The sequence below is a fragment of the Orcinus orca genome, chromosome 9 (genome assembly GCF_937001465.1).
Source record: "Orcinus orca chromosome 9, mOrcOrc1.1, whole genome shotgun sequence".
Lineage (NCBI taxonomy): Eukaryota > Metazoa > Chordata > Mammalia > Artiodactyla > Delphinidae > Orcinus > Orcinus orca.
The window spans coordinates 22,346,815-22,368,264 of NC_064567.1; the positions used below are offsets into that span (position 1 = coordinate 22,346,815).

General features: G+C 40.1%; 1 protein-coding gene and 1 long non-coding RNA gene across 4 annotated transcripts in view; one reads left to right on the forward strand and one right to left on the reverse strand.

Moving 5' to 3' along the window:
- Positions 1 to 1,274: 1,274 nt before the first annotated feature.
- LOC117202324 (uncharacterized) lies at positions 1,275 to 3,389 on the reverse strand. Of its 2 annotated transcripts, none has more exons than XR_004484602.2 (4): positions 3,077 to 3,389; positions 2,185 to 2,322; positions 2,039 to 2,073; positions 1,275 to 1,695 (listed from the first exon to the last, which is right to left on the reverse strand). It is a non-coding gene; the product is annotated as an uncharacterized LOC117202324 (long non-coding RNA). The 2 variants fall into 2 exon arrangements; XR_007479071.1 differs by lacking the exon at positions 3,077 to 3,389 and adding an exon at positions 2,722 to 3,068.
- A 108-nt stretch (positions 3,390 to 3,497) lies between these two features.
- Positions 3,498 to 21,450, forward strand: part of UBE2H (ubiquitin conjugating enzyme E2 H) — a 101,147-nt gene continuing 83,194 nt past the window's right edge. The window contains exon 1 of one of the 2 annotated variants that reach the window (XM_033432469.2): positions 3,498 to 3,981. In XM_033432469.2, coding sequence (XP_033288360.1) covers positions 3,929 to 3,981 — 53 coding nt within the window. In that variant the 5' untranslated portion in view covers positions 3,498 to 3,928. The remainder of the gene's footprint in view (positions 3,982 to 21,450) is intronic. The other variant, XM_004272203.4, reaches the window with a different exon arrangement.

Here is a 21,450-nt window from a genome sequence, read left to right on the forward strand (position 1 = left end):
CATAGAGTAAAATGGGAAGTCCTTGGAGAGTTTTGAATAGTGGGGATCTGATTTATGGTTTAAAAGGATCACTGGTTTCTATCTGAGTGAATTCAGGGATTAAAGAGAGGAGGCCTGTTGGAAAGTGATTGTATATAGTAATGATAATGGCTTAGTAGAGGTGGTGGGGAAAAGATTGTGGATATATTTGATAGTAGAGCCAACAGGATTTCCTGATAGATTCAAGGTACAGAATTAGAGAGAGGGGTCAAGGATTGTAAAGTCTAAGGCCTTTGGCCTGAGCAGCTGGAAGGAGGTATTTGGTTGAACCAAATGATGTTGCTGATACTTGACTGTTCTTGACCTTAAAAAAAAAAAAAAGGTTATTTCATATATTCTAACTTAATAGTGGCCGTTTACTGAGAAGGGGAAAACTATGCAAGGAAGAGGTGGGGAGATTATCAGAAGTTTATTTTTGGTCATGAGAAGATGTTGAATAGTCAGCTGTATATACATGTCTGGAGTTCAGGAGCAAGGCCCCAGTCAGCAATGTATATTAGGGAGTCAAAGCATAGAGGGCAGTTAAAGCTCTGAGACTGGATGAGATCACTTAGGAATTAAATGTAGATAAAGAAGAACAGAGGCCTGGAGACCAAGCCTGGAGCCTCTAGCATTTCCAGATCACGGAAATGAGGAAGCAGGAAGCCACGACTGGCAAAACAAGGGTTCCAAACAGGGGTGCTGGCCCCGACGAATAATGTAGGTGTGAAAAATTTCCCCAGCCTTGCTCTCTCCTTGAGCCTTGGCATTAGGGTATGTGTGTGTGTGTGTGTGTGTGTGTGTGTGTGCGTGCACGTGTGTAAGGGGGACATGATAATATCTTATCCATGACTAGATCTTTAGAAATTGCAACATCTCTTCTCCTATTTGATGTAAGCAAGGGTAATGTAGGTGCTATCATCCCATTTTACAGATGAGTAAACTGGGACACAAAGGTTAGGTTACTTGCCCAAGTTACAACAATAACAGGTAGCAGATCTGGGACTATGAGGGGGCATCTGTCTCCAAGTTCCACACTCTCATTGAATCACACTTGTTTGGGGGAGGTTGGTGCTTCCCCAGGGGGCCAGCTGCCAGAGGGAGCAAGCAAAGAATCCCATGGGAATGATAGCAGTGAAGGAGATACAATCTTTCCATTCTTTCTGTACAATCTTTCCATCCTTTCTGCTGCTGGTTGTTCTTGCGCCCCACTGACTGCTTCTATGGGGAAAAATTATAACAGGGTTACATGGAGATGACTTGAAATGAGTTTTAAGCTTTTATTTCTTGGCAGCAAGGAAACTGCTGATATTATTGCCCTCTTGAGGGGTCTGGACCTGTGATCTCAGATACCAAGAGCTCCGGATTTAAAATGAACCTATTTCTCAACAGAAATGGTCAAATGGAATCAGGAAGCCTTATTTGGGGGACTTTCACATTTGGCGGGGATACTGATAAATTCACTTTAGTTTTAGAGCCATTGGGTTAATAGGGACCTTTCAGAGATAGAGCAGCTTCCGGGCTGGGCTTTTCGACTCACTCCACCGAATGATGGGTTTCATCTTACTCCCTCTTAGTGTCTTGCTCAAAGCAATATATTCTCTGCAAACTTGTTTTCTTGCCTTTGAGAAGCTGCTCCTGAGATCAGAGGCTCCATTGGTCAAGCTTGGCCCTGCCCTGGGGAGAGATAAACAGGCCTGAATACATTTCCCAGATTGCAACACTGACGCGTCAGGCAAGGCTTGACAGCTGTTCCCTCACAGCGCCCCTGGTTGTCCCCGATAAGGAAGAACATGGCTCATTCCAGGGTACTGCCTTGTGTGCACACATATAAACAGACACTCCCAGGTCCCGGTGTTGTTTTAGAGCAAATTATTGACATTCTGAGTGGCTGAGACACTGGGGGGAAAGGTGAGCACAAACTGACTCCGCTCAAGGGAAGTTCCAGGTCCATAAGCAAAAAATAAGTCAAACCAAGACTGTCATTTGGCACCACTTTGGAGCCACTTTTTGAACCTACCTGGTCAAGGGCAGGCTCAGGAGTCCTCTGAAGCTCTGGAAAGAGGAGGAAAGGGGGAGGAAGTCAGAATAAGGGAGGTGGATTTATGAAGGAGCAGACGTCGAAATGCCCAGAGAGAAAAGTGTCTGGTAAAAATGTGAACATACCTTCACCACAAAGATCGACACTGTGACGTCTTTAAAAAAATACCAAAAATGGGAATTCCCTGGTGGTCCAGTGGTTAGGACTCTGCGCTTCCACTGCAGGGGGCACAGGTTCGATCACTGGTTGGGGGAACTGAGATCCTGCATGTCGTGTGGCGCAGCCAAAAAAAAAAAAAAAATTAAATTAAAAATACCCTCCCCCCCAAAAGTGAATGCTCTTCTTCTTAAATGACATACAAGTGTATAAGGGGTGGGGCAAATGGGGGATTAATATTAATAATACCATCAGTAATATCATCACACCTTGTAATCAACACTTCATGTTGTCTTCATAAAAAGCAATTTATAGTTTACAAGGGGCTTTCACATTCATCTTTTCCATTTATTCCATCAACCCACTCGAGTGGGTAGGGCATTATAAGCCACATTTTACAGATGAGAAAACTGAGGCTTGGGAGGATATAAGCAATTAACTGAGGCATAATTAAGAGCTGGGGAGGGGCAGGTTTGTCCTAAGTAACCCAGGGCTAAGATACTTACTAGGAAGGGTGATTCCTTTTCAATGACTGCTCAGAGGCTAAATCACCATGGCATTCTTAAATAGAGCAGCCTCACCTTCCCCAGTGTGGTCCAGAACAAGTCTCTCTAACTAAACACTCCTCTGATGATTTTTGCTTAGTACTTAGACCACAGCATCATAACATCTGTGAAGATTAAAGCATCACGGGAAAATCTCTATATCCACCCTATGCCCTTCTTTCTCAAGTGTCCCATCCTTGACCAGCTCTCTGTTCTGGAAAAAATAGCTTCAGATCCTTTAAGTCTGCTACCTTGGTCTCAGGTGGGGAGGAAACGTCCTTATTTTCATAGGACATTATGGAAGCACAGGACCCACCTGGAGCGGTCAGGCAGGTGTTTTGAAAGTGCTGATGCCTACTGGAATCTTCCAGCAGTGGTTCTCAAACTTTGGCCTGCATCAGAATCATCTGGGGAGCTTGTTAAAGACTTGGATGTCCAAGGCCCACCCCAGACCTTCTGAATCAGAATCTCCTACCCTAAAACACATGAATATAATAATACTTCCATTCTTTAACCATTATCGTTTATGATGATGATAACAACACTGGCAGTTGAGCTATTAAATGAGTGGGGGAGTTGGGGGAGGGGGCAGAGAGCTGGGAGGGCAGGAGAAAGAGGAACTACAACTCCCAGAATCCCTCGAGAAAGCCCACGCTACGGCCGCGGCGGCCCACCCCTTTCGACAGCTGGGCCCGCCCCCTCCGATGACGTCACAGAGGTGACGTCACGGCGCCCAGAGCGAGGCTGGGGTAGAGAGGCCGACTGAGCTGGAGTCGTCCGCTTGTCGTGGGGGCTGCTAGGGAGCCGGCGAGAGGGTGAGCGGGCGAGCAGGCGAGTGAGCTAGCGCAGGCAGGAGGGAGAGTCGCGCGGCGCAGAGGAGCGCCGGGGCCGGGCAGCGGAGACTCACAGCCAAAGAGGGGCAGCCCGAGCCGGGCGCCGCGGGGTCCCCACCCCCACTCGGCCGGACGGTGCCCGGTGTTCCCCCGTGCGGGGGGCGGCGGCGGCGGCTGACGGGACCGGTCAGGACCGCGGGGGTGTTGCCACCTCCACCGAGGAGCCGGCGCGGCCGCGGGCTCCTCAGAGCCGGGTCCCGGGGCCCGTGACAGACGGGCCGAGGAAGGGAGAGAGGCGGCGGCGGCGCAGGCGACGGGGAGGCAGCGGCGACACCATGTCATCCCCTAGTCCGGGAAAGAGGCGGATGGACACGGACGTGGTCAAGCTGTATCCTTCGTGGACTGGGAATTCGGGCTGTACGTGGGGGGCGGTTTGGGGATGCCCAGGGCACCCCCTGAAACCTAAGCAGGGGCCCAGGGGCACTCCAGGCCACTGTCCGAGGCTCCCTCCCCCATCCCTCCCCCTAGTGCCTACGGAGGCTCCTTGGCACCTCCCAGGAGCCGAGAGCCTTCTCAGCTCCCCCTTTATCTGCAGCACCCCGAAATGTGCGTTGTTCCACGCTCTTTCCTCACCCCCAGTGCCCGTGACTTTTCTTCACGACGTTTGGACTCCCAAGTAGGCCTTCCCCCCCCCCCACCCCCCAGGACCAGCCGCCTCTCTTCACCACCGAGCCCACCTTCTTTTTCCTGTTTGCTCGCTCTGGATTTAGGGACTCGAGGTAGAAATTCCCGAGAGCGAAGAATTCCCTTTCTCCTTTTCTTGAGATGCCTCCACTCCCTCCACTCACAATGCTTCTTGAACTGGGGTAACTCAAGTGACCTCCTTTATCCCTAATTCCTTTCTATATTAGGAAGAGAGTAGTCTGCTCAGTGCCCCCTCTTGTAATAAAGAGCTCTGAGTGTTTTAAACCAGAGACCCCTATTAAGCTTTCTGGTTCTTAGAAGAACCCCACTGTTTTTCTTCCTACCGACAAAGCCTATCCCACCCATAGTTGTATATGGTGAGGACCCCCAGTCCCTCCAGCAAGCCACCCTCCATATTGTGGCTATGACAGCTGAGGGGGAAGGAGAGAAAGAGGATCTCCTTGACCAAATAGCCCCTGTACTAGCCACTTAAGCAAACTCTCCATATGAGAATAAGGTTCTTGGGGAATAATTGCCCTGATCTTGCCAAGTGACACCCTCTATTTTTCTACTCCTCCCCCGCCCCCCCCCCAACTTTATGTACTTTGAAGGTAGCAGTGGGAAAGCTATAACTGATAAGAGTCCTTCAGGCAGTGGTTTTGGTTGGAGTCCAGGCTGATTATTTCATGACTAGCTTGAGAAATTCGCGAAGGTTCCTGTGACAAATAGAGACATTTTTGGAGGGGTAATTTAGAGAGTGGGGGGAGAGAGGAAATGAGCCCAGTGTTCTGAACAACTAATCCCTGGGGAGAGGGGGACCCGGGGGTGGGGAGTGGTAGTGTGTGAAACGCAGTTAAAAAGTCCTGTCTCCTGCTTCTGTCTCTCCCTCACCCCCATCCCCCCACCATTTCCCCCTGTTGCAGGGTTTTGTTTATATAACTCAAGTTGTTTGGCTAGATTCTTCAGGTGAATTCCTTCTTTATTCCTTTTATTGTTGCTGTTTTTGATTGGATGTTTTACCTGTTTGTAGAGATCAGTGATTATTGTTAGATACTCAGTTATGGAATTCGCTGAAGTTTTTAAAAAGTAGATTTTGCATTTGGTTTGGAAGTGGGGGATGGGAGGGAAGTTGCCTGGGCAAGTGATTTTTTTTTTTTCCCCCACCATAATCTTTTCAGGAATAAGGTGTTTTTCTCCTCACTCAGCAAAACTTGATTAGAAATTAGGAACAGTAGATGAACTTCTAAGTTTTAGGGTTTGAAGTTGAGAATTTTGGGGAGGTGGGAGTGGGGATTAGAGAGAAGAGCAAGTAATAAAGTATATATTATGTACCAAATATATGTCTAGGCACAAGTGAAATTGACTCTTTATGAGCTGTTTGTGGCTGTGATTGAGTTTTGTCAATGTGTGAATGATACCAGTAACATTGGCTTTTCATAAGGTGGCAGGATAACTTGTAACTATGGCTGTGTGTACAGTTTACACAAAGCAATATCGGGTTTTATTTTTGTTTAGAAACTAGGAAATGACATCGTGGCAGAATCTGAGTTATTTTTATCTTGAATTGAGACTTGCTGTCACACCTAATGCAAATTTCTACCTAATGTTTAATTGGGATGGGGCTGGGAGAGAGAATTCCAGCTGTCTTTGATCAATGTCAGGTTCTCAAATTGTAGACCTATATATTTTTTAGAAGACTGAGGATAAAGGGTGAGGCCTAACTTGACCTGATGCCTTTTCCATACAGTGCCTTTTGTTCATTTAGTAGTTGAGGCATCTAGAATGATTACCGTATTTAGGAGTCGGGGTGGGGGGGGTGGAGAGGGAGAGGAAAACAGACAAAGAACAGCAGGGTGTCTCTCTTTTTTTTCTTTCCCTAAGTGGCTTATTTCATAGCTTATTTTTAGTAGAAGATGAAGAAAGGCATAGATGCATTGGCCTTCTGTGCTTTCCCCACCTTCCTCCTTTCTGACAAAAGAAAGCAGAGGCGCTTTAAAATCATAGATGTCTGAGGTAGGAGGGCAACAGTCTCGGGATTTAAAAGCCAGGGGTTATCTTTGTTTCGTGTTTGTTATTTTCTTGTCTAAGTTCAATTTTTTGTATTTCCTTTTGTGTGTGCATGTGTGTTGTGGGCGTGAGAGATTTTCTGGCCTCCTTTCTCTGTTGAATTCACATTAGTAGGCCCAAATGGAGACAACAATTTTTGAGCAAGGTACACTTACCACAGAATTTAAGCAACACACTACTAAAATGAATACAATGGTGTGAAAGGGCTGAGGGTTGAAAATGAAGGAAGGTGTAGAGGAAGTAGAAAAGGTCTGAAGGAATGTACTTGCTTTTTGCCCCTCAGTGCCCCTTGATTTCTTTGGTGTGGAGGCTGATAGCTGGTTTCCTTGCAGTCTCCTGTTTCAGCCCATTTTTGGATGTCTCCTGAGTGTAATTATGCCACCACGATTTACAGCCTGGCAGGGAACCTGTATAGTAGGAAGGTAGTGGTGTGGGGGGTAGGGAGAAAAGAGGATGTGTAACTAATTGGCCACCGCCTTCCACCACCTCGTTAGGTTCTTTTGGTCTCTGGTTGTTGTTTGGAGTCGGTGATATTTCTTTTGTGACGGGTTGGTAGGAGGAGAGCTGACTTCCAAGTTATGGAGGGAGTGAGTGTTTTGCACCGATGCACTTAATAATCTGCTGGGCGAATATGTTCTGAAACTCTGACTCATTCATTGTTTCTCTTCTGATCCTTTGCTGAGGGTTGTGCAAACCTCAAACTGAGGTACATGACTTGGGCCCTGTAGGAATGTGTCCCAATCAAGAAACTTGCAGTGAGCCCAAATCCTGTGGAATGGTGGTTGAATAGTGTTGCCAATTGTTTGCAGAGTGAGGTAGATTGGTGATAACTGTGCTGTTCCCACCCTGGCAAGCTTTGGGGTTTCCATCTAGAACCCGGCTGATTATTTAGATTGTCTGAGAACTGGGACTCTGGTGACCTTAAAGCGTGATTTGCCCTAAAGGAATATCGGTTTAAGTTCTCCTGGGTGGAGGAACAAACAGCTCAGATTACACGGGTTTCCTTGTTGGTGGGGGTTACTCGTCTCACCCTGTTGCACAGCCTGGTGATCCTTTTATCTGTGAACCAGTGGCCCCTGCTGAAGGCTGGAGCTGCTTGTTTTGGAAAAGCGTATGCAGGCAAAAGGCCGCAGGCACAGCTCCTCACAGCTCATTGGCTGCTCTGTTACTACCCGGAAAAGGAGGAGGGGCGGAGCTACCAAACAGCTGATGGAGTGTGTGACCAGAGTGTGTTTATATACAAAAGAAGCAGGGGCTGGGGAGGCCTTGTGAGTGGTGTTACAGGATCAAGTGTGTTTTCAAGGGGTAAAAAGAGGAGAGGAAAACCTGACCTGTTAGAGTACAAGAAATGTTCAAGGTTAAATCAGAAAAGTGGATCTGATAGTAATGGGGACTTGGCATACACTGTATTTGTTATTGGTGTGAGATATTGGAACTTATTTTTATAATACCAAGAGTTTTCAAAGAGTCCCTTTTTCAGAGGGAGTGTGGTAACTTAAACCTGGATGGCTACCAATTTAAATTTATTTAACTGACTCCTGCAGGAATTCAAAAGTATGGTAGAAATGTAAGCTTCCCCTACAAAAGCTTTAAGAGTAATAATGGTCAGGAAAGGTCAGTGTCTTATACTAAATTCATTAACAGCGTTAGTGAATCTTACAGAATGCTGGTTGTCTGCCTTAGGGTTTCAGAAGCTTTCAGTAGTAAGTTCATCCCCTCAGACGTTTCCGTGCCCTCTTTGTGCCAGGCTTGGGGCTAGATGCTGGGGGTTTAGTAGTGAAAAATTTGGTGTGTGCTTATGTAACTAGTTAAACAATTTTTGAAAAAATCAGAGTACAGACTGTGTTTATAGCAGGTGAGCACTGTATGTATCACCTTGCCTTTTGAATAACTTGTATTTACTTTCAGAATTGACTTCAAGAAATAGAAAGTTTAAAGTGACTTTTATGTTGATGGGATGTATGGGGATCTATATTTCTGTTCTTTAAAAGATTGATGTTAAAAACTGAAACAAAAACAAACATTAAAAAGTGTAGCCATTTGTCTTTGACTTCAGCTTTGGTATTTTGCTGTTAATCAGTAGTTTAGTAACTATCCCTAAATTAGTAGTCTTTGTTGCTCTTTAATTTGTGCTCAAAGTGTAGACTGTTCTGTTATCTTTTAACTAGCTCCAGTGTCAATTGGGAACCTGTGGTTTGCCTTTTATTTCCTGTGGTCTCTGTTTTACTGAGATGATGAGATGGAAGGTAGAACAGTTTTATGGTCTTCAAGCTAAAAGTTAAAGCTTTGTCAACTCCCAGTGTTCTGAATTTGTCTTCTCTGCCTAGATTTTGGTGACAAATATAACATACTGGTACTTATTTTGGTTAAGCAGGAACCTACATGAGTAAGCGTTCACAGGTTCAGAACATCTGATTCCTGCAGTACAGTTCTAGTAAACTACACACAAGCCTAAAAATTCAGCTTTTAGGGGAAAACAATCTTTGCAGATGTGACCCATAAAAATCCCTTACCCTGTGTGTGTGTGTGTGTTTTAGAAGAACCTGGATTTGTTGATTTTCTAGTATTGTGCAGTTTCCCCAGCACCTTGACCTGCATGTTATATCTATATATTAAATGTATATATAATTATATATATAATTTGGTATCTTATCTCAGTCTTACCAGATTTGATGTTTCCAAGAATCATGGGAGTTTTAGGCATGCAATTCAGACCTGCAAAAGTGCTTACGGTGTAATAGCTTTTTAACTGTAGACCTACAGTGTACATTTTAGTAAAGTACTTTTATGAAAAACTTAATTGGATTATACAAGTAGTAAGATAATTGAGGAAAATATAAATTACAAATATAGGTTCCCCCCAGGATGTATTATTGTCAACCTGTTGATCATACTGTATGTGCCCTGTTTTTGCTTAATATTTTTGCAACTATTTTTCCCATTTAAAAATATCAGATTTAATAAATAGCTCATGTAATATGCCATTCCATGCCTGTGCCATTGATTTAATTCTTTGCCATTTTTCTGTGATAAATAAGATTGAAATTAACATCTTGTGCATAAGGCTTTTCTTGCCATTTTGGATTATTTCTATTTCCCAGAAATGGGATTCTAGATCAAAGAAGGTAAGCTTTTGAATTAAAATATTTAATTAAAAATCTTGGGGCCCCACACTCAGTGGGCTCTCACTTTGTTGTGTTTTAGTTGGTCATTTCAACACTGAAGCAGTCAGCCTGGCGTGGTGATGAAAGATGAGTTCTGATCTCTATTTATTTTCACGTTTTTTTGTGATAATAGTGATTTTTGAATTAGGGATACTTTTGTACTTCTCAGAGTGCCTACTGTGAGTTGGTAGGTTAGACATAATACATTCATAAGCAGATAGATCTGACTGGCAAGAGCTGTAGAATTAGTTTTGGTGACTTGATTTTTTTTTTTTTTTTTTGCTTTTGTCTTTTATTGAAGTATAATTTGGTAAGTTTTGACATAAGTAGCACCCATGAAGCCTATCACCACAATCAAGATAGTGAACATATTCATTTTCCCGAAGTTTCTCTTGCCCCTAGGTAGTCTTTCCCTACACCCGCCCCCATCAGATCAGTGATCTGATTTTTGTCACTGTAGATTATTTTGCATTTTCTAGAATTTTATATAAATGGAATCATACAGTATATACTCTTTTTGTGTGAATTCTTTCCTTTGTGTGAATTTTTTAGATCCACCCATGTTGTTACCATTGTAGTTCTTTCCTTTTTTACTGCTGAGTAGTATTTCATTGTATGGCTGTACCACGATTTGTTTATACATTCACTTCTGTGGACATTTGGGTTATTTTCTGTTTGGGGCTATTACAAATAAAGCTGCTGTGGATATATGCTTTCTTTTCTTTGGGGTAAATATATAGGAGTGGAATAGCTGGATCATGTGATAGGTGTAGGTTTAACTTTTTAACAGGTAGCTTGAATTTAACTTTTACTGATGATGGTCTCTATTTCAAACACAATTATGTTGTGACATTGAATTCCTGTTTCAATTGTGTGTTTTAAAGGAATCCCATTAAATAGCATGATCCTAAGCACTGATTTCTAACCTGTCAAAGCTAGTTTTGTGGATGCTCTTCCATTTCCCCCATTCAAAATTACTGAATTAAATTTTCATTGTGAAATATTTTTGTTTTGTGGCCCTTTGAAGTGGTACTTCAAGAATTATGGTCACAAATAACTTTTATTTTTGCATTTGCTAGTAAGACTATACTTTCTTGGAAAGGTAAGCACACTTTTTGTTGATGGTACCCTTTTCTTGCTTTTTGTAGAATATTGATAAGAATTTTTTAACATTAGTTTTACTTAGCACCTCCAGTTACATTTACAGCAGTTTAAAAATATTTACAGAGGACTCTGTTAAGGTCTGAATAGTATCTTCAATTTTCATATGGACTAAACTCGGGTAAAAGGAACCCACAGCAACTCAGTGGCAGAACTGGAAACAGATTCTAAGAGGGCATCCCTTAATATGTATTCCTGGAATCTTTTTTAAAGTTAATATTTAACAAAATGGTGGGGCTTTTTGTTTTGCTTTTTTACTTTTTGGCATCCTATGTAAATTATTTTATAAGTTAATTATTAGACATCGCCATAATGAAAAATTAGACATTGCTTTGTAAAACTTGTTACTGTCACATTCTTATAAATTACAAACATTTGAATTTAGATATAGGAGTTTACATGCATGTTGCTTAAAAAGTTAGGAGTTTACATGCATGTTGCTTAAAAAGTTAACATCTTATTACTGACAACTGGAATTTTTAGCTTGGTTAACAAGAAGAAAGACAACCTGTTTAATGTTGGAGTCAGTGACAGTTTATTCGGTGGGTAGACTTTGGTTCAGTCCTCAAACACGAGGATGGTGCTCTGAGCATATATATATTAGAGTGTATTATTTCCAGATTGCCGAAGTGTAATTCAAGTGCAATGTAGAAATCTTTGAAAACACAGAGAAGTCACTGTGTACTTTTGAGAGGCTGTTGTTACTTTAGTGATTCTCAGGTGGGGTATGAGAGGAATTGTTATACTTTTATGGGGGTGCTAAGGTTATTAAGGTTTCTTCTTGTACCTCATCAGATGCTTGGGAAAGGTGGCTGGTTGTTTGCAGACTGGTGCTTGTGGGGGCACCTGCCCAAGCCTGGCAGAACCCAAATCCTCAAGAGCCTGTGGAAAGCCCCACAGGGCAGTTCTGTGCACATGAGGGATGAAGGATCCTTTCCGCCTTCCGGTGCATTTTAGGTGTCTAGGGCATTGGGTAGGTGGTTTGAATAGGTGCTGCTGATCTTTTGACCTGGCCCTGCAGTGAAGTGAGGGAGGAGTAGGAAACCCATGTGAAGTGGAGAGGCTTGACTGGACTTTGTCATTATCAGGACAGGCATGGCTGGTGGGTCTGTCTTTGGGTTCACAAAAGGTACCTGGGCTGTAGCACTTGGAGGGACCATATTTAGGGATCAGGGAATGGAATCTTTATGTCTTTATGTTCAGATTCGTGGAGGCATTATGTATCAAAGTAAGAGATATTCCCTACATGTGAAATTGTTATTAATGTTGTAAATTATGCATTTTCTTTTTAGTCTTAGGCAAAGTATTTTTTTCATGTATTATGTTTTTATCATGCACACTTTTCAAGGTTTCTTGGATTATGAAATCCAAGTTGATGTAATATAAATAGAAAATTAGATACAGTGTGTGCCTGGTTCTTGTTACTTCATAAGCAATTGGGTTACTACTCAGCTTAGTGAATATAGATTTAGTTGTTTTGTTCAAATGGTCCAGTATAACTTTGGTTATCTGAATATTGCTTTTTAATCAGTTGACTTTCTACTGTGTAGACAGTTGATTAATTCAAAAATTCGGGTAAACATTTCCATTGTAGTGTCTATCTGTAGAACGTTGAGTCGGTTAGACTTGTGTTCATAAGAGATCACCAGGCGTGATATAGTTAGATATATTGTTTTATGGTCTTATAGACTACTGAATGTTTAGTACCCTTTGGCTAATCTATTTATCTAAATCTGTAAATAAATTAGTAAGTCTCATTGGCAACAAAGCTTGAAACTAGATCACACTTTTTGTTTCACTCCAAAGGAAAGAAACTGGATTGGCTTTTTTTCATTAACAAATGGTCACCTTAAGAGTCTCACAGCTGGGAATTGGTGCTTGGTCAGTTCGCTAATCCACACTAAGGCTCCTGCAATGAAATCATCCCATGATGATTTCTTGGGCATTTTGGATCTTTATTACAAATTATATTTACATTGAAATGGATGAACACAGGAGGGAAATGCATTTTAAATGCTTGTGGCGTTTTCTGACAAGAGGAGTTTTAACTGTTTATCTTAATTTGGTCGCTGATCTCAATGTTGCTTTAGAGTATATTTAAGTAAGTATATTAAAATATAGAACATAATGTATATTTGATCACAGAATTACTGATCTTGGCAACACAATTTTGACATTATTAGCATCTGTTGATTTTGCCAACTAATTCATTCAATTCACCAGAGCTGCCATCTTGATGATAATAAGAAAAAAAAAAACCAAAAAACCCTGCATTTTGCCTTTCTATTCATTTGTATCCTTAGAGACTAAAAAAAAACAAGGTACTTTTAAATCAGGTTTGTTTTATGAGTGGAAGAAGGAGAGGAAGTACACCTTTGAGTGTGTTCTTTTTTTTTTAACAACTTTATTGGAGTATAATTGCTTTACAGTGCTATATAACAAAGTGAATCAGCTATACGTATACGTATATCCCCATATCCCCTCCCTCTTGTGCCTTCCTCCCACCCTCCCTATCCCACCCCTCCAGGTGGTCTCAAAGCACCGACTGATCTCCCTGTGCTATGCAGCTGCTTCCCACTAGCTATCTGTTTTACATTTGGTAGTGTGTGTGTTCTTTAGTCTCATTATCTGGATTGCTGCTCTTGAATGCTGGCTTTGATTATCAAATGACATATATTTGAGTATACCTATATTGAGTCATTCACCTTTTTGTGAATACTTAACTTGCTTTTCTCTTTCTACAGGCTCTTGGGTTAGAATAGTTATTAGGTACCAGATTCTATCTGTCTTTGAGTAATTAATGTGGCTTTTCCTTTGAGACTTAGCTAAGAGTTTTGTAACATGTTAACAGTTATATATCAGGAAGACTATATTGGTGGCTCATAAAGACTAATTTCTTTTCATATATTTCAGTCTGTATGTCTTTTTTCTATTAGTGTGCCTAGCTTATACTTTGACTAATTTCTAGAAATCAAACAAGAGAGTTAAAATTACTGGCAGGAAAGTACACAAATAAACCTTTGGAGAGAAAGTGTTTCCTTAATTAAAAGTAGTAGTGAGGTCCGGTTCTTTTTCCTAGAAGTTTGAAAATCAGACTATACTTGGCCTATTTCACTTTGTGCAATTTGGCAATTATATATCAAACTTGAACTTACTTATGCTAAAAATGTATAGTAGCTTACAACTTTGGTATCCATTCTCTGAATGTAAAAATAGGCTATGCCTTATATTTGTCTTAACTCTCTGTTCAGTGAAGTGAGACATGATGGACCTTGGCACCTGAATCTTGCATTCTTACACTTTAAAGGCCCTTGTCTCTCATTGCCTCCGAAGAATTATGTTTTTCTAAGCTGAATTTATACAGTCTAGCCAGTGTTTCTGAGATTCAGGAGCTGCTAACTGACTGTATTTAAGTCTTCAAGGTGGGAAATCTAGAGGTCTCTCTCACTCAGCATTCTCCTGTGCTCTTCAGGCAAGGTAGATAGGAGCAGTCCCCTGCCCCATGGGAGCTTATTCCTGGGATTAAGTTTTAGCCCCTTTGCCTCTTTTTCTTTTCTTTTGGCCGCGCTGCATGGCATGCAGGACCTTATTTGCCCAAACAGGAATCAAGCCCGTGCCCTCTGCAGTGGAAACGTGGAGTCCCAACCACTGGACCGCCAGGGAGTCCCCCCCTTTGCATCTTGTAATTCAGAGAATGACTAACGAAATACCACATCTGCTTGTGCTTACTCTCCATTTTGCGGGGTGATCCGGTATATATGCTCAAGCCTTTGAACTAGATTATCTTAATTGACAGAGATACATGTCTTATCTTTCTATTTGCTTAGTGAAAAATAGAGTTAGAAATCCTATTTTTTATAGAATCAAAAGTTAGTGTATGATTTATGCTTTTAAATCAGGGCTTATTACTCATTTGAAAGAATTGGGTAAAGCGTAATGGCTTTAGTCTGTCAGTTCTGGCTGGTTTATTTCTTAAATGTCATTCCTATAGTGTTTTGCCAGCTCTGTTGAAGTTCTGATGACATTTTATTATTTGAAGTTAAATTTTAGTAGGTATTACACTTTCATAGATTTTTAGCATGTTTTTCTACTTGGAGAAAACCTGGAATGCAGATAATAGTATTATAAAGCAATGGTTGCTTTCTGAATATAAGGGCTCCTTGAGTTGAAATTAATAATTGTATTCTTTTTAGGCAATATCGTTTGTGGCCTCAAGTAACAGTTTGAGAAATACTAATGCTTGGCTGTACTGCTTCAGATTAGGAGAGTAAACTCTGGTAACTTTGTTTTCATTATTGATAGAAAAAATAGAAGCCAAAGTTGAAATAAGGAGTCTGCTTTTCATCTGTGACTTATAAAATCAGTTTTACTTCTTAGTAATCACATTTGTTATGTGAAAAATAGAATAAAAGCAGCATATAGCCTAATGCCTTAGTTAATTCTATTTATGAATGTGTCATAAAGAAAAAATAAAAATGACTTTAATAGGTTTTAATATAAATGTTATGTTATCTCTTTACAACAGTAGATTAGATGGCATTGCATTTGGTATTCTTGAGATGTCTGAATTATATATGCCCTGTCAATAATTTTTAAATAAAGTAAGCCTTGTAAAAGTGCCTGATTTATGAAAGCTTTTATCAGGATAGAATGGCAGCATGCTGTTCTTTCAAAATTTTATGTATTTAATTACCTAAATTATATTTTGGTTTTTAAAAGGTAAAGTTAGGGAATGTGAGTATAATTGAGTAAAAGAATATGCCCAGAACCAGTGAAGGATCCTATTGGAGTTTGAAACAGTTTGGTACTTAAGCATCTAAATATTTTTTACCTTTGTCCTTTTTTCCCCCCTAGATCATATTTTAAATTTTGACATAGAGATATTTCTGTTATAATGCCACAAATGCATTACTAAAATATCTTGCATTCTGCAAAGTCATGAAGTGGAAATAATAGTGCTTATAGATACCTTATATCTTCTAATACTCTCCAGATATTTAAAATATATCTTTTGAAGAAAATTTAGTTGCCTACATTTTTATTGATATTTAAACTGAGTGTCTCTAGTGGATCAGTTTTGCTTTGTGTTATGGTAATTTTAATTATTAGTCTCAAGACAGCCAAACATGTACTTTAGATGCTTAGTTTCTTAAAAGTTGGGATGATTTTTATAACAGAAAGCTTGGGATATAAGCTGCCCTGCCTTTTTTCTACTGTTTTTGCCTTAATATTTTGATAACTTTTTACTTTTTTTAGGTAAACTTTTAATTTTAGATTTACAGAGACATTGCAAAGACGATAGAGTTCTTGTACCCCACCCAGTTCTGGTCACCCCTGTTATTTATATTACTGAGACGTGTTTCAAAACTAAGAAACCAACATTGGTATGTTACTATAAACTAAACTCCAGGCTTTGTTCAGGTTTCACCAGTTTTTCCATGAATGTGTTTTTTTTCTGTTCCAGGCTTCCATGTAGGATAACACATTAGTTAGTGGTCATGTCTCCTTAGCTTTCTCTAGTCTGTGTCAGTGTCTCACTCTTTCCTTGTTTTGCATGACATTGACAGTTTTGGAGTACTGGTCGGGTATTTTTTGGAGTGTTCAGTTTCAGTTTATCTGATTTTTTTCCCCTCATGATTAGACCTCATAATAGTGAGGTATTAAAATTTAGCCAAGGGACTTCCCTGGTAGTGCAGTGGTTACGTATCTGCCTGCAGGACACACAGGTTCGAGCCCTGGTCCGGGAAGATCCCACATGCCACGGAGCAACTAAGCCCGTGCGCCACAACTACTGAGCCTGTGCTCTAGAGCCTGTGAGCCACAACTACTGAGCCTGCGTGCCACAGCTCTGAAGCCTGTGCACCTAGAGCCTGTGCTCCTCAACAAGAGAAGCCACCGCAGTGAGAAGCCCACGCACCGCAACGAACAGTAGCCCCTGCTTGCTGCAACTAGAGAAAAGCCTGCGCGCAGCAACGAAGACCCAACACAGCCAAAAAAAATTTAGCCAAACTCATTGTGGGTTTTGGAAAGAGTACTGCAGAGGTGAAGCGCTCTTCTTATCACAAGTCGGGTGTGTGTGGGGGGGTTACCTGTGTCCTCATGACGTTACTGGTGATGTTAACTTTGATCCACTTGGTTTAGGTGGCACTTGCCAAGTTTCTCCACTGTAAAGTTACTATTTTTCCCTTCTGTATTCTATTCTTTGGAAGCTAGTCACTAAGTGTACCTGACACTCAAGGGGGCCAGAGGAGTTAGGCTCCACCTCCTGGAGGGAGTAATTGTTTTTGACTTTTTTTTTTTTTTTTTTTTTTGCTGTACGCGGGCCTCTCACTGTTGTGGCCTCTCCCGTTGTGGAGCACAGGCTCCGGACGCACAGGCTCTGCGGCATGTGGGATCTTCCCGGACCGGGGCACGAACCCGTGTCCCCTGCATCGGCAGGCGGACTCTCAACCACTGCGCCACCAGGGAAGCCCTGTTTTTGACTTTTGATCATAACGTAATAGTGCATTAATCTTAGTTATTAGTGGATTTTGTACAGAACTTACACTTGATTTTGAATGAAGTGTAAATTGGTACTGCCTTTTTTGAAACAAAATGGGATGTAAAAATATGAGGATGTGGTCTAGGAGCACACAGATTTGATGGGTTTGTTTATTTAGCAGTTTGCATGCAAATTTAACTTTCAGCATTTGGCTGATTTTAGATCTATAATAACATGTGAAAATGAAGATAAACTTAAGATGAGTTGCAAAAATATTAGTTAAAAGCCTTATAACTCAAGGAATTCTATCATCTTGAAGAGTTTTAGATCAGAAAGAATTTGGGAATGGGGTAGTGATAAAATGCCATTACATTCTGTATACCTTCTTAACTAGTTATATAGTTAACTTAGAAGAATATGTTATTAGCTGTGAATTCTAGCAAAGGGTCATTATTTTGGCCCATAGACACGTTTTATTCTATCTTAAAGGAGCATATTTTTCACCATTTTGATATCTGGTTGTTTTTTCTTTGTTTTTTGCAGTTCTATTTGTAGTTTCAGTGAAAACCTTGACATAATTGTAGTTGGCGATATTAACCAGAAATTCAATTATTATGGGAAGATTAACTGTGTAGAACTTCACTTTTTCTTCAGAATTTTCTAAGCAATTGAAGCTTACTCCTTTAAATGAGAAAACTTGTTTACTTTGACAGTTTTTGGTGTGTTTTTATTTTGGCTGATTTTTTTCTCCTTTCTCCCTGGGATAACACTAACTGATTTTCATATGATGAAAGTCTTAAAGTATATATAAAACATTGTTTTCTTGAGCAGAGTATATTTATAGTTGAGGTTATTGGGTAAGTGACCTCTGAAGAAGTATTAGAGGTTAAAATTTGGCCAAACCCATTTGGTTTCTAGGCTAAAAACTTAAGCCAAATTATTTATGTCTCAGGGGAGTCCTTGAAAATAGTGAGGAAATTGTGGTAGCAAGGTAGCAAGAATTACTATCTTGCTAGTAGTAATATATTCTTTAAGACTGTAGAGAATAGTTCAGAATTTATGAATAGTTCAGTATTTATCAACTCATGGGGACACCTGGGTTTTTGTGTGGTATGTGAGTCAAGTGTTTGTAACCAGCTGTTTACTGGTTTAGTGACCCTGGTGGTGCATTTTTAGACCTTTGACCTTAAATAATGCGAGCACCTGGATGTCATGTCAGTGCTAAGAGTCAATAGTGTGGCACTTAGTGCCATCTTACTGGCGTTATGACTCTGGGCAGATGTTCAGCTGGTTCTTTTGTATCCCTGTTTCCTTTGCTCACTTTCTTAAGTTTGAGTGCCCTGGATGGCTTTTTTTAAATTAAGACTGTTTCTTTAGAGCAGTTTTAGGTTCACAGCAAAATTGAAGGAAAGGTACAAAGATTTCCTATATCCCCTTGCCCCACTCATGAACAGCCTCCCCCATTATCAGTATCCCCCACCAGAGTAGGGTGTTTGTTACAGATGATGAACCTACACTGACACATCATTATCACCCAGAGTCCACAGTTCACATTAGGGTGCACTCTTAGTGTTGTACATCTGTGGGTTTGGACATATGTGTAATGACATGTATCCATCATTATGGTATCATACAGAGTATTTTCACTGCCCTAAAAATTCTCTGTGCTCTACCTATTCATTCCTCCTTACCCCACCCCCTGGCAAGTACTGATCTTTTTACTGTCTCCATAGTTTTACCTTTTCAGAATCATACAGTTTGTGACCTTTTCAGATTGGCTTCTTTCACTTAGTAATTTGCATTTAAATTTCCTTCCTGTCTTTTTTTTTGGCTCATTTCTTTTTAGAGGTGAATAATACTCCATTGTCTGGATGTACCACAGTTTGTCCATTCACCTTGGTGAGCCATTTTTTTGTGAACAGAGCTAATAACTCTTTTAGTGGTTTCTCATTTTTCCAGATTAGCCTTTGTACTTAAAAAAAAAAAAATCTCTTAGTAGCAAGTAGCTGAATTTTATACTGCTGCCCCATTCTATCGTCAATTCTACCTTTCTTATCCCATTATACTTGTTCTGTAATGTGCTACTTCTCATTCTAATATATTTCACATTTATTCTGGTACAATCCTTGCTTTGAGATATTACGACTCACTTTATGTAAATAAGAAACCTGAGTTACAGAGATTGGTTGAAAGTGCTGAGATCACAGAGTTAAGTCCTCCTTGTGATGGGTCTGGAGCCTATGAGAGTTTCTCATGCTTTTGTCCCTTCTAGCACATATTTATCTTTGCATATGAAGTAGGTGTTCAGGAAACACCTGTTAAATGAATTTTGATAAATAATATACCACAGGTTTCCACCAAGTCCTTGGATCAGTTTTAGACTGAACTTTGTTTCTGTATAGAAACAATATGGAAACCTCACAGGAGAGAGGCAGATCTTCCTTATATGAGAAGAACTTCAGTTCTTTTATGTGCAGATGCCATTTGCCATTTCATATACACTGTTCATTTTTCCACATGTGACGTGTATTTGTGTTCTGAAATTGTCCTAAATGCTAGTACTTTAGTTTATCAAATGCCATTTTCAGAGGAGTTCTTTTTAAAGATTCCTTGATTGCTGGTTTTATTTAAGATCAAAGGAAATTATTAAGATTGGGGATTGGGGAAAGAAACAGCTGAAACTTTTGTTACTTCAGTTGTAAAATAGAATACCTTAAACTCATCAAATCATTTAGCTTACTAGTACTCTATTTTGTACTTTGTAAAGTGTCTCAAGTCCCCCCTTACAAATTAGTGGTTCTGAAGGTGACTTTTACTAGCTTAGTATTTGATACTATGAACTTCTTGGTTTGTATAGGATTTTATTGAGGACCTTACTTTATTTTGTGTTTATTTTTACCTTTTACCCATACTCTGTGAGGAAAGGAGATTTAAGAAATGCTTTAACAGCTCACACCTGCTATAAAAATTATATGCCGTCTATTTTTAGTTACTCAGAATAATGGGGGAAATGTAATAGCCAGATATTTAAAAATAATTTTTTTTAATCGAAGTATTAGTTGATTTACAATGTTGTGTTAGTTTCTGGTATACAGCAAAGTGATTCAGTTACGTATATATATACACACACACACATATATATGAGTGTGTGTGTATATATGTATATTCTTTTTCAGATTCTTTTCCATTATGGTTTGTTACAGGATATTGAATACAGTTCCCTGTGCTATACAGTTGCTATACAGGACCTTGTTGTTTATCCATTTTATATATAATAGCTAATCCCCAACTCCTAATTTATCCCTCCCCCACCCCCTTTCCCCTTTGGTAACCTTGTTTTCTATGTCTGTGAGTCTGTTTCTGTTTTGTAAATAAATTCATTTGTGTCACATTTTAGATCCCACATATAAGTGATATCATGTATTTGTCTTTCTGACTTACTTCACTTAGTATAATCTCTAGGTCCATACATGTTGTTGCAGATGGCATTATTTCATTCTTTTTAATGGCTGAGTAGTATTCTATTGTATATATGTACCACATCCTCTTTATCCATTCACCTGTCATTGGACATTTAGGTTGCTTCCATGTCTTTGTAACAGTGAGATATTTAAAATCTCATTTTACAGATGCAAAACTTGAGGTTTAGTGATATATTTAAACTGTATAGACACATGAGTATATTTTTTTTCTTTCTGTGTGCGTGCACAGGCTCTTAGGAAAGAACAAATTTTTGCTTCTTAGGTTTTTGGTAAGTTCTTCAGTCATTTGAACCATCTAACAAAGGTTGGAGTTTCCAAAGTTGCCTGCAGACCACTGGGGATCCCCAGGATACTTTCAGGGAGACGGTAAGGTCAAAACTTGTTTCATAGTTACATTAATTAATTTTTTTGCCTTTTTTGTTTATTCTGTAGTGACATTTGTACTGATGGTGCAAAGGCCAAAACCAACAATGGATAAAACTATCAAAGCTTTGGGAGTTCTCTGGCGGTCTAGTGGTTAAGACTCCACACTTCCACTGCAGGGGGCAAGGAACTAAGATCCTGCATGCCTCGTGGCCAGAAAAAAAAAAACCACACACACACACAAAACTCTCAAAACCTTAGCACATCAAAACCTTATTAATAGTCATTCTTCATCACAACACATGTAGAGTTTTTTAAAAAGACAGTTTCAGTTGAACATGCTCTTGATAAGGAGTAATGACAATAACTTTTGACCCTCAAGTACGTCTCTTTACTCTTCTGTGTGTTGAAATGGGGAGCACCTTTCCTGCATACTGAAAGTATGGTGGTGGTTT